The sequence below is a fragment of the Varanus komodoensis genome, unplaced genomic scaffold (genome assembly GCF_004798865.1).
Source record: "Varanus komodoensis strain SLA01 unplaced genomic scaffold, ASM479886v1 scaffold16, whole genome shotgun sequence".
In the NCBI taxonomy this organism is placed as follows: Eukaryota; Metazoa; Chordata; class Lepidosauria; order Squamata; family Varanidae; genus Varanus; species Varanus komodoensis.
In genome coordinates, this window is record NW_025335468.1 from 8,706,958 (window position 1) to 8,721,210 (window position 14,253).

Genomic DNA, 14,253 nt, shown 5'->3' on the forward strand with positions numbered 1-14,253 from the left:
GAGCCAAGCTCAGGGAACCAAGGTTCAGTTTGGCTGCCAGGAAGCACTTCCTGACAGTCAGGACCCCGAGGGTGTGGAATGGGCTTCCACAGGAGGTGGTTGAGGCCCCATCGGTGAGGGTGTTCAAGGATAGGCTAGACATGCACATGGTGGGCATGTCATGAACAGAGCCGGCTGAAGTTGGAGGGTCAGACTAGATGGCCCGGGAGGCCCCTTCTGACTCGCTTTGTTTCTATGTTCTATGTGCAGGTTCCTGATCACATCACCCCAATATCGACTTATCTGCACTGGCTGCCAGTGATTTTCTGAGGGCCGATTTTAACCTTTAAAGGTTAAAGGTGTTGGTTTTAACTTTCCAGTTGAGAATGGCTTTAGGGTTTGCCTATCTGAATAACTGCCTGTCTTGGCACAAACTTGCCCACTTATTAAGATCAGCATCAAAGACCCCTTTGAAGTCCCCTCCCCACTTACAGAAGCCTGCTGGTCAGGTATGCAGGGAAAGCGCTTTCTCATGCACTGCTTCCAAACCCCGGAATGCACTCAAGTTGCAACTGGTCCTCACTTCCCTTCCCTGCATTCAGGCAAAGAGCCAAGGCTAGAGATGTGCAAAGGGAGAGAAAGCCACTCTTCGAGCCATTTGTGGTTCTGGGGGACACTTTCACTCTGCCATCTGCCCATTTTCAGGCTTGAAATTTGCCCATATGCATTTGCATGCATTAGGGAAAAAATTGTGCTCACAAAAAATGTACAAATCCCCACATAACATATTATCTTCACGCATGGCTCTAGGGAGGAATTTGTGTATTTTTACTGGTTATTTTTAACCATGTGTTTTTCTGTGGCAAAATTTGTGCAAAAATATGCAAAATTAAAAAGTCAGTGTGGAGGCCTCATGGACTCCACATGAGCTGGGGAAGCTAGTCCACTGCAGAATCCACCAGATGCACTGCAAGAAATCCAGACTTCTTGGAGTCCATTGTGGATTTCTCTAACATCCCTAGTTGAGACACTTCTTTTTAAATTTGGCATTTAAAACCGTGCTTATGATTCTAAGGTTCCTTTTCATGTTCCACTACATTTTTCTTTGAGAAGGACCACATCCACAGGACACAAAAGAGCTTTGTAGTACTGATGGCACAGCTGCAAGTAAGGGTGCAGAAAATACATTTAATAAGCCAATAGAATCTTCACTGTTGCATTCCCTGCAAGCACAGTACATATATTTGTGTCTGGAGAGTGTGGGAGAAATGATAGATTATATGCTCATAAAAGTAAATAATGTTAAGAAGGAATATCATTCTGTATCAATATGTAATCATTGCAGAGATTCAATCAGAGGATTTTTATTCCGTTAGTAGGAAGGTGCTTTAGCAAAGTGCTTTCCTCTCCAGCCGTGCACGGTCGTTCTTCCTCTTCTACTTGCAGTAGGTCTCCAGATCCGCGCGGGAGCAGATCGAGTCACAGCACTGCTCCACAATTCCTCTCTTCGCCAGGTGAAAGGGCACCTTATTGCCTAAAAGCATATCCACTGCCAGATGGAGAAAATACCAGCATTAATGCATGCTCGATAATGTACACAGTATAGCTATGTGGTCTGGGGGGACTAACTTGCTTCAGGACAGGGTTGGCTCCAGGTATTCGAGGGCCCTGGAGCAAGACACCCGCAAGGACCCCCCTCTGGCAGCAAATCTTCCTTCTCACTGCCACTTTTTCCGGCTGCTCCTCACCCTCTTCCTTGCCACAGCTACCACTGGCTTGCTTGGCAGGCGGAGAGATGGTGGGTACGTAGCTGGAGCATTTGCTCCTCTTGCTTTTCCCCGCGGGTCAACCAGCAGATGGGAGCACAGAGGAGGAGGAGCAAGTTCTGGGCCCTCCTTTCAGAGGGCCTGTGTTTCAGGGTGGGCCCTCAGCAATGGCCTACCCATGCCCACCCACAGTGCCTGCTTGGGCCCAAGATAAGGCACAATCCATCCTCCCCGTTCCATGCACTGGGCCTAACTGGACTCCATGGAAGGTGTGTGATGCAGCTGCAGTAGCAGACCCCCCTAAGCGCTGGCTCCCTGGGGTACCTGACTCACTCTGCTGAACTGCAGGGCCAGCCCTGACAAGCATCTTGCAGCTAGTGCTCTGTGATATTTTTGAGCCAGCTTAGGGAAAGGTGGCATGTTAAGCAGTGGCCAGAGTGCTGGGCTAGGGAGGGTTCTCAATTTCTACTTGGCCATGAAGTTAACTGGGTGACTCTCAACCTAAATTTTCTCACAGGGTATTTGTCAGGATAAAATGGAGAGGAGGAGGAGATAAATGCACTGTTGGGGTCCTCACTGGAAATTCAGCTTATAAATGCAACAAAAAAGCAAATCAGCTAGTAAGGGCTCAGGGCTTTAGGTATGATTTTAGACAATGTTAATATGTGTAGGGGGAACTTGTGCATGAGAAGTATTTTGACAGTTTTACCAATCGCCCAGGCAAATAAGTGAGCCAGAGACTTGTCCATTTTGCCAAGCAACCAGGTACAGTAAAAAGTGCCCAGAGCACTTGTGACTATCTAATATCTGAGCTGGAGATCCAGAATTGTGGCACTAGGTTACTCTGCTTTGAGCCAACTAACTGAAACTGAATGGGATATTTTGTATTCTCAGTATCGGTTTGAGGGTAGCCATATCATTTCCCCACTAATCTGGGAAACATAATGTGCACATTATGCAAGTTATATATCCATAAGCAAAAGAGACATGCTAAATTCAATAGCTTAACTCCCTTTCATAACTGCCAATAAGCACTTTATATGTGCCACATGGAAAGCAGAAATTGGCCTGTAACGTCAGTGCCTGGTTTCAACCATTGGGGAATTGGCATGGCCACACCAAATTGGTTAAAACAAGCAGAGTGCCAGGTTCGCAGCTCCTGACAGCAACCCAAGAATGGGGCTTTCTTGGCTGTTTCAGGTAGTGGAAGCAAACAAGCAGTGGGAACCAAAACATTCCTGTGTGAACTCACAAACAAGCCCATGGTTTATTAACCAGAGATCACCAGATCATGTGAACCAGGTCAGCAAATAAAGTAATAATGGAATGTATTTGACATTTGACTGTTTTTCAGCCTCTAGGAAGACTGGGCCCTTAAAAGATTCCCCAAAGGTGGAGCAAAGTGGGCCAGGATAACTCTTTTTCCTTTGTTTAACAGCTGTTGCGTCTCTCTTGGCTTTGGTAGTGCCAGTTTTTCCAGTCTCTGCAGGTGGCTCTTTATCCACCCAGCTGAGCAGAGTTCAGCCTATCCCAAGTTTCACTTCCCTTGAAAGAGCAGGAGCACAGCCTGTTGGATCTTTCATTGGCACTTGAGGTCCAGATGGCATCATGGCTAGGAGCATCTTTTAACAGCTTAAGTTGATGCACCAGCTACTAACCCATCTGAACAGAGATGGCAGGATGATGGTTATCCACACTTGGGTAACCTGACAGTTAGATTACTGCAATGTATCATATGTGGGGCTACTTTTGAAAATAGCTCAGAAACCATCCATTAGTTCAAAATAGCTTTAAGGACTCGCTCCCTTAGATATTGGCCTCTTGGATATTTATCCATTTAAAACTACCTTTTTGAAAGTAAAATATTCATGAATCAGCTAGAGAACAGGTAAAGCAATGAAGCAAAGAAAGACATTTCTAATTTCATTGATTACTGAGTGAATTATTTGAGGAGAATCTTTTACCCCTTGCTCTTCTTAAATTGTTCTACCATCATGTTGAAACATCTTGCCTAGGAACTTAGCCCATTATTATCCATGTCATTGAGAAAATATCGAGGCAGTGTGGTCCACAAAGGTTCTCATCTTTCAAGGTTAAGAGCCCAGTGCAGAAATCACAGGATTAAACTTTGTGGCCAGTGCTGTTTAGGAGATCAGAAGATTTACCTAGGGACTGCTCGATGTTCCGCTTATTGATGCCCTGTTCTCCGCATATTTTAACAAGCGCATCCACTAGACTAGAGCCACAGAGATGCTCGTAGTTTTCTTGTGTGTAGATAGCTGTAGGAGCCAAGACGGCAAGCAGCACAAGGAGAGGCAGCGATCTGATCCAAAGAGCCATGGTGATGTAGGCAAGACCTTGGAACAAGAGGGTGGGGTGGGAAAACGGGGTTAGGCAGGAGAGAAAGAAAGCTGCAACTACATTACAAGCTCTCTCTACCTTAAAAATACTGTCAGGTTGAAACACCTTTCCTCCACCCCCTGTGCTCTATAGAAACACTTGGATTCAACGGGAAAGTGCTTATTGTAAAAAATGACTCTGATCACAAGATCACTCAGGCCACTCAGTTTTTAAAAGAGGTACAACTGAACCATTTTCCAGGTACACTTAAAATGTGGCATTGCCAGTCAAGAAGCCCGTGTCCCCAACTGTACGGCTGGGCTCGGCACGGCCCACTGCGATACTGGTGCACAGTCAAAAGCATGAGTCAAAACTGGCCAGGGCATTTGTGAAACAGGTATCAGGTGGGTTCAGCCACGGACGGCAGGCCTTCCCCTGCATGCTTGCTCTGATGTGCTACTCTCAAGAAAGAATGAGGGTTGCAGCCCATGTGGAGTTAGGTTTGCCTCTGGAGCACCAGTATCGCAAGTATCGCACCAGTATCGCAGTAAGAGGGAAGGAAGTCCCAACCATTAGCAAAATAAGTAGCAAGTTTTGGTGAGTCTTGCTTGCTCATTGTATGAGGCCCTCCTGATGGAAAGTACAATGGTCTTGATGCTTTAGGTCAACAGCTTCCTCCTGAGAAGAGCTCCTGCTGATCTAAGGACTGCCCCTGGCTCCTAAGGAAGGAGCTATTCGGTGAGTGCAATGAATAGATCTTTCTCTTTTGCTTCCCAAACCAAATGGCAGGAAGGCTCCCCAGCCCATGTGCCCCAGCAAACAATGCAGGCTGGCAGCTAAGAGTTGTCTGTATATTATGAAAAATCTGTGCATCTCTAACTCTTGCCCACAATGGCTCCAGCATTGTTCTGCAGCTACAGAATCTCCTGAAGTCTTCTTTTCATTGGCCTGGAAGCAAGATATGCTGGCATAAATTTGGGGAATTACAAGAAAAGTATGGCCGATAACCACATGTCCATCTGTTAATACTTTTCTGAAGCTGGACTGAAAGATTTGCCTAAGAGCAGGCTACGAGCACAGCACTTCAGCAGAACTTTGATCCAAGTTGAGACCCTTTAAACCCTCTGCCTGTTGCACTACGGAGAGATGGTGAAAGCACACTTACCTAATCAGGTGGATAGTGCAAGAAGGATGGAAGGTTGTTCAAAGAAGAAAGACAATGAGTGATTTCTGCCTTTCCTCCTTTCCATATTTATAACCCTTTAACTGGTCACAGTGACATGAGTTTGGGCAGCACCCCGCCTCCCCAGCATCATCTTGGCCAAAATTTCTGCTATCTAAGCACGTTCAATCTTTAAGATGAGGAAAAACAGAAGCAACCATTTGCAGTTTCCATCTCATTACACCAGCAACATGGGTATGCTTCAGAGCATCTCGATCTTGAGTTGCTGTGAACCTTTTAACAGGAGAGATAATGGGCCTATTAAACTCTGCAATTACACTAATGATGGGCAATAGGCAGCACTGGGATTGGGGTGGCCACCAAGATGTCAATCGTAGCAGCTGTTTCTGAAGTGCAGAATTAAAGAAAAGCAAACATGTTAATACTTCAGGCTAATTTCACCACCACTACCCCTCTGCCTGGATAGCTGGTGACGGGACAAAGCCGTTGATGAGGCAGTGCTGTAGCCAGGTGTTAAAGATGAAAGAAAACACTTCATGATAGCCAAGGACAACTGAGACCACATTTCCTGCTTATTTCCTGCAAAAGGTACAGAAGTGGTGAGATGGAGCTCTTATCTGAGGAACAGAGCAGCGCTACTTTTGAGCCACGCAGTTGACACTACTTAAGAATATGTGTCAGCTTCATTTCACATAGCACTGATATAAGAAATCCTGCACTAATTTCTTCTGGGGACCTGTTTTCATGTGCAGAAAGGGGCAACCAGAATTGTCAGAGGTCTGAGCCAACACCCTGTGAGGAAAAGATGCAACCTTTGCAGATTTTTAGGATGAGTAAAAGTGCAAGTTAGGTTGAGGAGGACATGATGGAGGAATAGAAAATCATGCATGGTTTGGAGAGAGAAGTTCTCCTCTTTCAGAAGGCTATAACCTGGCTTCATTCAGTGAAGCTAGGGCAGACACAAGGAAAAACTTCCTCTTGTGATAAGCTACCAACTTGGATGTCTTTAAAAGGGTATTTAAATCAATGAAGGAGAAGACTATTTGTGAGCTACTGGTCATGATAGCAGTCCTTATAGTATCTCCATAGAATCATAGAATAATAGAGTTGGAAGGGACCAGGGAGGCCATCAGGTCCAATCCCCTGCTGCTGCAGGACACCAGTTTACACCATCCCATTTTCTTTTTGAATGTCTCTAGTGTGGGCAACTGGACAACTAGGCAACTGGTTCCACTGTTGTATTGTTCTGACAGTCAGGAAACTTTCTCTGATATCTAGCCTGAATCTGGGTTGTCACAGCCTGACTTGATTATTCCATGTCCTGAACTCTGGTATCAGCAAGGAGAGATTGCGACCTTCCTCTTTGTGGCAACCTTTGAGATACTTCTAGAGAGATATCATGTCCCCCCTCAGTCTTCTCTTCTTAAGGCTTGAAGATACCCAGTTCTCTCAGTCTCTCCTCATAGGGCAATGCTTCCAAACCCTGGATCATTTTTGTGGCCCTCCCCTGGACCCTTTCTATTTTGCATCTTTCTTAAATCTTGGTGACCAGAAGTGGCCGCAGTATTCCAGAAGAGTTCTGACTAGTGAGGGGCATAGGGGAATTACTGGAAGCAATACTTCTATTCATGATTTGGAAGTAATATTTGTATTAATGAATCTCAAAATAGCATTTGCCCTTTTGCAGCTATATTGCATTGTTGGATCATATTTAGCCTGTTGTCCACAACAACTCAAAGGTCTTTTTTCTTTTCAGTGTTGCTGAGCCACATATTTCCCACAGTGTATTGATGCATTTGGGGGTTTTTCCTAGTTGAAGGACTTGGCCCTTATTTCTATTGAACCTCATTCTGTTGCTTTCAGCCCAGCATTCAAGTTTATCAAGATTGCCCTGGATCTTCATTCTGCCTTCCAGGGTGTTCATTATTCCCCCCAGTTTTGTATCATCTGCAAATCTGATTATCTATCCTCGCATTTCGTCACTGAAATCATTGATAAAGATGTTGAAGAGGAATGGGCCTAGGACTGAACCATGCTCAAAAGCACTGTGACTCTGAATATCAGTTGCGGGGAGACATACAGTATGTGGGAGCTTGATATTGCCCCCCTTCCCTGCTTGTGGGCTTCCCAAGAGATATCTGGCAGGCCACTGTGATTAGGGTGCTGGGCTGCATAAGCCTCTGGTCTGATCCAGCTGGGCCCCCGGCTGTGTTCAAGAATAAGGGGCTGTGGTGCAGTGGTGGATAAGCCGTTTTGCATGCAGAAGAATTTTCAGAAAGCGCTTGGAAGGAATCCTGAGTGAATCTGGAGTGCTGCTGTCAACCAGTGTTGACAGAACTAGGCTAGATGTGCTAAGGCTCTAATTCAGAGACCTGGTTCACACACCACGGCAACTAAGCAGCAATAACAGTGAAGTGTTACTTTTTGTGTTGAGTGAACCCTGCCTGGGGTACTCATGGTGGGTAGGGTTTTTCAAAGCGACCCATGATTAGAACCCAACGGACTGTCTTTGGATTTGTTTTACCAACATGCGAATCTAGATGATGGGTCCCAGTGTACACATAGACCCATGGCCTGTGGCTTGCTCAGCAAGAGTGCCAAGAAACCCCTTGCCACTCTTCTCAAGCTGGTCCTATCCAATGTTAGAGCCAGTTGCACCTGGAGGTGGCTGGTACTGTCTTACCCCGTCCCTGCCACAAAATGCAGAGCTGTTCTTGGCTCCCCTCAGCTTTTCAGAACCTTATTTATTTATTTATGGTGGAGGAGATCTATATGGCCAATCCCTATATGGCCGATCCTCATCCCCATTCAGGCAGCCATGAGGTGCCCCTTCATACCTTCCCAGCAGCACCTTGGAGGGAGTCCCGGTGGCAAATCACCACACTGGGTTGTCCTGATGTGCAAACCCACCCAGCGTAAAACAACTTCCTAAGTTCCTATGTGCCAGAGATGCCTGGTTTGTGTTTTTAAAAACCCACATAAGGATGGCAATTCTTCAAAATTCAGAACAAGTGATACAATGAAAGACCTGAAATTCTTATTTCCTCTTCGGAATCTTTGGGAGGGGGAATTCACTTAGCATATTTGGATAGTGATATTAACTTACTTTACAAGGAAAATGGGAGGGGTGTTTGTGGCATGTTGAAGAGTAATAGTGGAATCCAAAGAGCTTTGTATGTAATAAGGTGATGGAGTTTCTTTTTCTGGCTCTAGTCTCTTGTGTCAAACTGAATGTTACTTTGGAGGGTTCCCCACATACACAGCTATTGTGTGTGAGAGAGGGAGGGAGGGGCAGAGAGGGAGGGTCTACTGTGAGAACAGGGCCCGGAAAAGCTCCGTTACTACATACAGCTCTTTGGAACTGGATCAAACACAATGCAAACATTAGTGCTCAAGCATGTTGAACTTTAAACAAATACCACTTCTTGTTCCTGGTTCCTGGTGAGCCCCGACCAAATCTGTATGCAGATGTCTTGATTTTTCCAAAAGGCAAAGTTAGTTTCAAATCCATCCTCACTCCAGCCTCAAAAGGACCAAGTTTCCAGGTGTAAGATATATCAGGTATTCACTGTAAATGGTTAGAAACTTTCTGAATTAGAAATTTTAGACAACTATTCTTCCTTAAGTGATATCTTGGGTTTTTCTGCTAATGTAAATAAAACATCCGATTTAGGAGAAAGTTTGGTTGAGGAGGGTCTGTGGCCCTTTGGCAGAGCACACAACCTGCATGTGGGTTAGTGCTTTAAAAAAGAGTGCCATGCATTATTCTCTACTACTAGAGTCACTCTGATTGTGTGAACCAGTCTGAAGTTCAAGAGATGGAACCTCAGGGTAAAGTGTGGATGGGAATGCAACCTATGCCTTTGAGCACAGCTCAGAATTCCTCTGGACTTCAGCTACCCTGTGAAAAGCATTATCCAAAGGTCTTGCATTCCGTTCTTCCCTTACACTGAAAGGTTAATTTATCTAGCTGAGCTTTGTTTGAATGATCATCACCACAATGCGGCTTCCTCTCCCTCCCTCCCTCCCTCTGCTCTGTTAAGGATCTTAATCTTGACATGCAATAAACCTTCAAAGTTATGAAAACACTTGAGCTGTTGGATACATCTGGGGTAAACTATTGAAGATTCATAGCCGCATAATTCATCCCAGTGCTGCCGCACATAATAGTGTTGTTGTTGTTGATGTTGACATTTCACTGGTATTGGCTGAGCCAAACTTTGGGTAGCACTAAAGGATTATTCTGGGTGCTGATGTAGCCGTGGCGACTGCTAGGTCTGGTACCACAGTAGAACAGGCTGTAACTGGAAAGCTGAAAACTGCCATCCTTAAAAACCAATCCGATTCTATCTATGAGTAGACAATAGAAAGTTGCCAGAGCACAGGTGAAGTCGATTTAACAAAATCAGTGCATTCCCAGTCTCAAGAGTTTTACAGATTCTGGTGTGTGCTAACTGGCTTGCAGAGTCAGGTGATCATGGTTGGTTTTGCATGATCTCCAAGACAGGAAATAAATCATGGTGGCTTATTTCCTGCACTGCATGTGCCAGTTGCATGCCAGGGGTGTACATAATTAATTATCCCGCCAGCACAGCTTGCTGTGTCCTGTGAACCCAGGGAAGGTGGTTTTTGGCCTAGATTAACAAGCCACCACTGTATCTTATTTCTCCCTCCATCATCATGCAAAGAAGTCCAGTAGGAATGCTTTCGAGGAGGGGCTGGTATAGCACTTTCTGCTCTACCTGCCCTAAAGTGAAGGATGACTAGTCTGTATATGAGCATGTTTTTCTGGCTCTGTTCCTATAGAGTGGAGGTGCTCCCCACCCCTTTTCTGCATCTTATGAAAAGCATCAGTGCCTCCATTTCTAAGTGTCGATCTACAGGAACTGAAATAGTGAAAAGGGGGCACTGTCAGCTGTGCACACGACTCTGTACAGAGGGTGAATACCGGTGGGCTAACTGGTTACATGCTGTTGGGGGCCTTGGTAATGGGGTGAGTACAAGAGAAAAAGCAGAGCTAGAGGCTGGAGCTGAGAGAGAGAGAGAGAGAGAGTGAGAGAGAGAGAGAGAGAGAAGCAAAAGGCCTAACTGGATTGTAGAAAATGGGGCTGGAGTGCGGACATGAAGCAACTTTCCCCGTTGTGCTTTCTCTCTCTCTGCTCCCATCCCCAGCCCCTGGACTCAGTATTTCTCTCCCCCATCCAACTTCTTGGCTGGACAGATGTTGGCTCTACTCCAGGAACCCTCACTGAAAGAAGTGAGGATGGTCTCTACCCAGAGGAGAGCCTCTACTGCGGTGGCACCCAGACTATGGAATGCGCTCCCCAGAGAGGTTCGCCTGGCACCAACTTTATATTCTTTTTGGCGCCAGGTGAAAACCTTTTTATTTACCCATCATTTTGAATGTTAAGAATTTTAATCAGGATTTAACTTCACAGTTGCATTTTGGTTTGGATTTTGTTCTTATTCATGATTTTGATTTTCTTTTATTTGTGAAATGTTGCTGGTTTTATGTGTATATTGAATCATTTATTTAATTATTATTAACTTGTTCGATTATCTGTTTTTGATTTTTGTAAGCTGCCTGAGATGCTTTTGAGTATAGGGCAGGGTATAAATATTATAAATAAATAAATAAAATAACAGACAAGGTCCATGGCAACCACTATGAGGTCCACATTTGCATTTGTGGACCTAAATTAGCATATGCAAATGTCATGGGAACCTTGGCTCTTTTGTCCTCTTTTTTGATGATGCATTTCCTCTACTTTGGCAATGGACTTAGTAGCCATCACTTTTGGATGGAATCAGGCCTGCTGGGTGGGGCATGCTGGGAGTTGCTGGACTTTTTCCTGTCTGAACATGCATAGGATTGCTTCTCACACCCTGAGCCCCTTGATTCTCTTTGCTGGTTTGTTGTTTGTATTTCTTTGATTTTTTTTTTACCATGGGAAGTTTAAGGAGACTCAGATGTCTAGCTAATAATGTGAACAGACACCTGTCACTGTCCCTTTACAGAACCATAATCTGTAGGCACTCATTGCTGAACATGATTGTGTCCATATCATGACACGTTCCACCTGCTGTTTTAAGCTGATTGGTCTGTTCTCGAAGCACAGGAGCAAGTCATGCCACCTTTATGTGGCCATTCAGTATCCTTAACCTTCCATGAAAGCTGAAATTGTGCCCCTGCTGTGAGTTCTGTCCAAAGTATCGTGCCCAGAAGCTGTCTTCCAGCAAAACTCATGACACAATAAATAGTACTAGGGGTTTTAAATGAGTAGTTGTCTAATTCCTTTCCTGTACAGTTCCGCAGACCCTCTGCATTTTAATTCTTTTAAAGCAACCGCAGGATGCCTGATGGAGTACTTTAATACGTTTTGGCATAGGAAGAGCTTTCCTAATATTGCAGACTTGATGAGAAGTCAAATTGCTAAGGATATAATGGCTGTTCCTGTTGCCCATCCGGTTGCTATGCTACTTCTGATGGCACCTATAATATAAAAGGTACTGTATAAAAAACAAGCCCTAAGATGGGCTCTGCAGATAGAGAGAGCAGGAAACGAGTGAGAGGAGTAATGGCAATGTTAATAGTCTGGCACAGAGACAGGAGAGACGAGAATGACACACAGCACACACAGCACTTCCGCTCTTAATTGAAAGAAAGAGGAGGCAACCCTCGCGTATGGAGCAGCAGCGCAGCGCAGGCGTGGAGGGAGCGGTCGCCTCCACCTGCCCCTTGCAGAGGGCCAAGCTCAGGTGTCTAGCAAACTGCCGCACGCCGGTCCAGGCCCTTGGGCCATCTAGCCGCATCCTGCCAACACTGGCTGGCGGCAGGGGCTCACCAGGGCATCTGGCCGGTTTTTTTCCTAGCCCTACCTGGAGAAGCCAAGCATTGAACCAGGACCCTTCTGCATGCAGAGCAGTTGCTTTGCTGCTGAGCTGCAGACCCTCCCCAGGGGCCTCGAACTCCCACAGCGTTGTGTGTAGAAGGGGTCCTTCCGATCGCTATAGCTTACATGCCAACTCTGGTCTCCCCTGCGTATCTACTTGGCTGCTTTGGATGGTTGCCTTTCCTGATCTCATGCCCCCATACTCTGAACCTCATGTCCTGTTAAACCTGGCAGGATGGTCAACAGGTCGGGACTTTCCAAAACAATTGGAGGTACCAGATTGAGGAAGCCTCCTCATCCATTACTACATTCTAACTAGAAGCAGAACTGAAGAGCAATGGGAGGCAATAGCTGGTGGAAAACAGGTAGAATTGTCACCTGACCGGGGGGGGGGGGGGAAGCCTGGCCTGGTTGGCTCCTGTACTTTTAAGAACACCTTTATTTGCAGCAGTCAGCAAGTCAAGTATGTCCAAGCATGGAGATAAACATTATCCTGCTCATATCCTCACTAAGGCTGTTGTTAAAGTGAAATCACAGTGGCTGCTTGAAGAGTTTGGTATTTAATGGCAAGATGGGGCATGTATGTCAGCTGCTTTTAACAGGCTGTAAAATGGGCTCTAGCTGTTAAATTAGTTTTAAGTTTTGTATATTGGGAAAATACACTGTTTTGTGGTATCTGTGGTTTGTGTTGTTATGAATTAATGTGAACCACTCAGAGAGCTTTTGCTGGTATCGAAATGAAAATGGTACTACTAACAGCAACGGCCACCTCCCTAAGGGCAAGCAGTTGGGCACATCCATCGCCAGCAAATTTACAGAGATACGTTCATGTTTTCCCATGGAAGCTCCCATTAGAATGTTAGGAAAGTGTTCTTACTCGTGGGAAAAATCAGTCCTGCAATCAATCCTCCAGACATAGCTGGGAAGTTCTGCTGTAAACCCTCCCATCAAAGCCTACAATCTCTTGATTGGTGTTTGACATCTCTTCTGGTTTTTACAGCTGCTCACTGATAAAAATAGGGTTCAAAAATTTTACAAAATTCTCCCCATCATGAATTATCAGTTGATACCTTAAAGTACATAGAAGTAGATTTCAAAATGTCCATGAAATGAATTGGTTAATCATAAAAGACTTGGCATGTTTAAAAATGTATTAAACTAGGTTTATATAATTTTAATATAGACTGGTGGTTTGGGGGACATACTGTTACTTGGTCTTATTTACTAAATGTCTCTTCCAAACACTGCATAGCTGCTCATGGTATCAGATGAAAAGTCATGCCACACTCTGCAGAAGCATGCAGGGTTTCTTCTAAAATGTGTGCAAAGTTCATCAGAGCAGAAGAGTTAATGAAGCTCCTTTGTCCTAGCCATGTTATCTGCATAGCTCCCTGGTTGGTTTACAGTACAGGTATACAAGCGTACTCATTCCCACGAGCATTTGGGGATGGAGTCACAGCTCTGGGAGGAAGAACATGCTTTGCAGGCAGAACTGATTCTTGGCAATCCTGGCTGGAGTTCATGGGATTTGTAGTCCAAATAGCTGGAGGTCATTAGGCCGAGGAAGCCTGTCCCAGAGAGCCATTGCCAGTTAAAATAAGCAGTACTGGGCCAGAAAGACCAGACTATGGGCTTCTTGTACTCAAGACATTTTTGTGCCCCCAGCCCCATTCTTCGCCCATAGCTGTTTATGGGTGCATCATGTTGTCATCCTCCAGGGCTTCTTCAGTGCTTTCTGAACATTTCCACAGCTTTCTTTTTAGAATGAGGTTCATGAGCTACTAAAGGGCCAACGTGGTCCTACTTTCAGCTGGTGGACCACAGTGTGAAGAGGATGCTGGGCTAGATAGGTTTTTGGCCTGATTCAGTATGGCCCTTGGGAAGTCCGCACTCCCGTCCCACAAGTGTTGATGCTTTTATTATGCCATCTTGAAAAACTTGGTGCCAATGCTGCTTGAAGTACTGGCTCTGACAGCTCAAGTGTTCATAGATCTGCAGAAAAATGGCAGAAGAGCCAAAGCGGAGGGTCTGCAAAGTGCAGGATCAACGGGTGTAACAACAGGAGGAAATGAGGGGCAATTCATTTCTGGGA

General features: G+C 45.3%; 1 protein-coding gene across 1 annotated transcript; it reads right to left on the reverse strand.

Annotated features, from left to right (window-relative positions):
- Positions 1–1,415: 1,415 nt before the first annotated feature.
- On the reverse strand, positions 1,416–4,085 carry INS (insulin). The gene is made up of 2 exons (XM_044425962.1): positions 3,911–4,085; positions 1,416–1,528 (listed from the first exon to the last, which is right to left on the reverse strand). Exons 1-2 carry the CDS (start codon positions 4,083–4,085, stop codon positions 1,416–1,418), a joined length of 288 nt encoding a protein of 95 aa, XP_044281897.1.
- Positions 4,086–14,253: the final 10,168 nt, after the last annotated feature.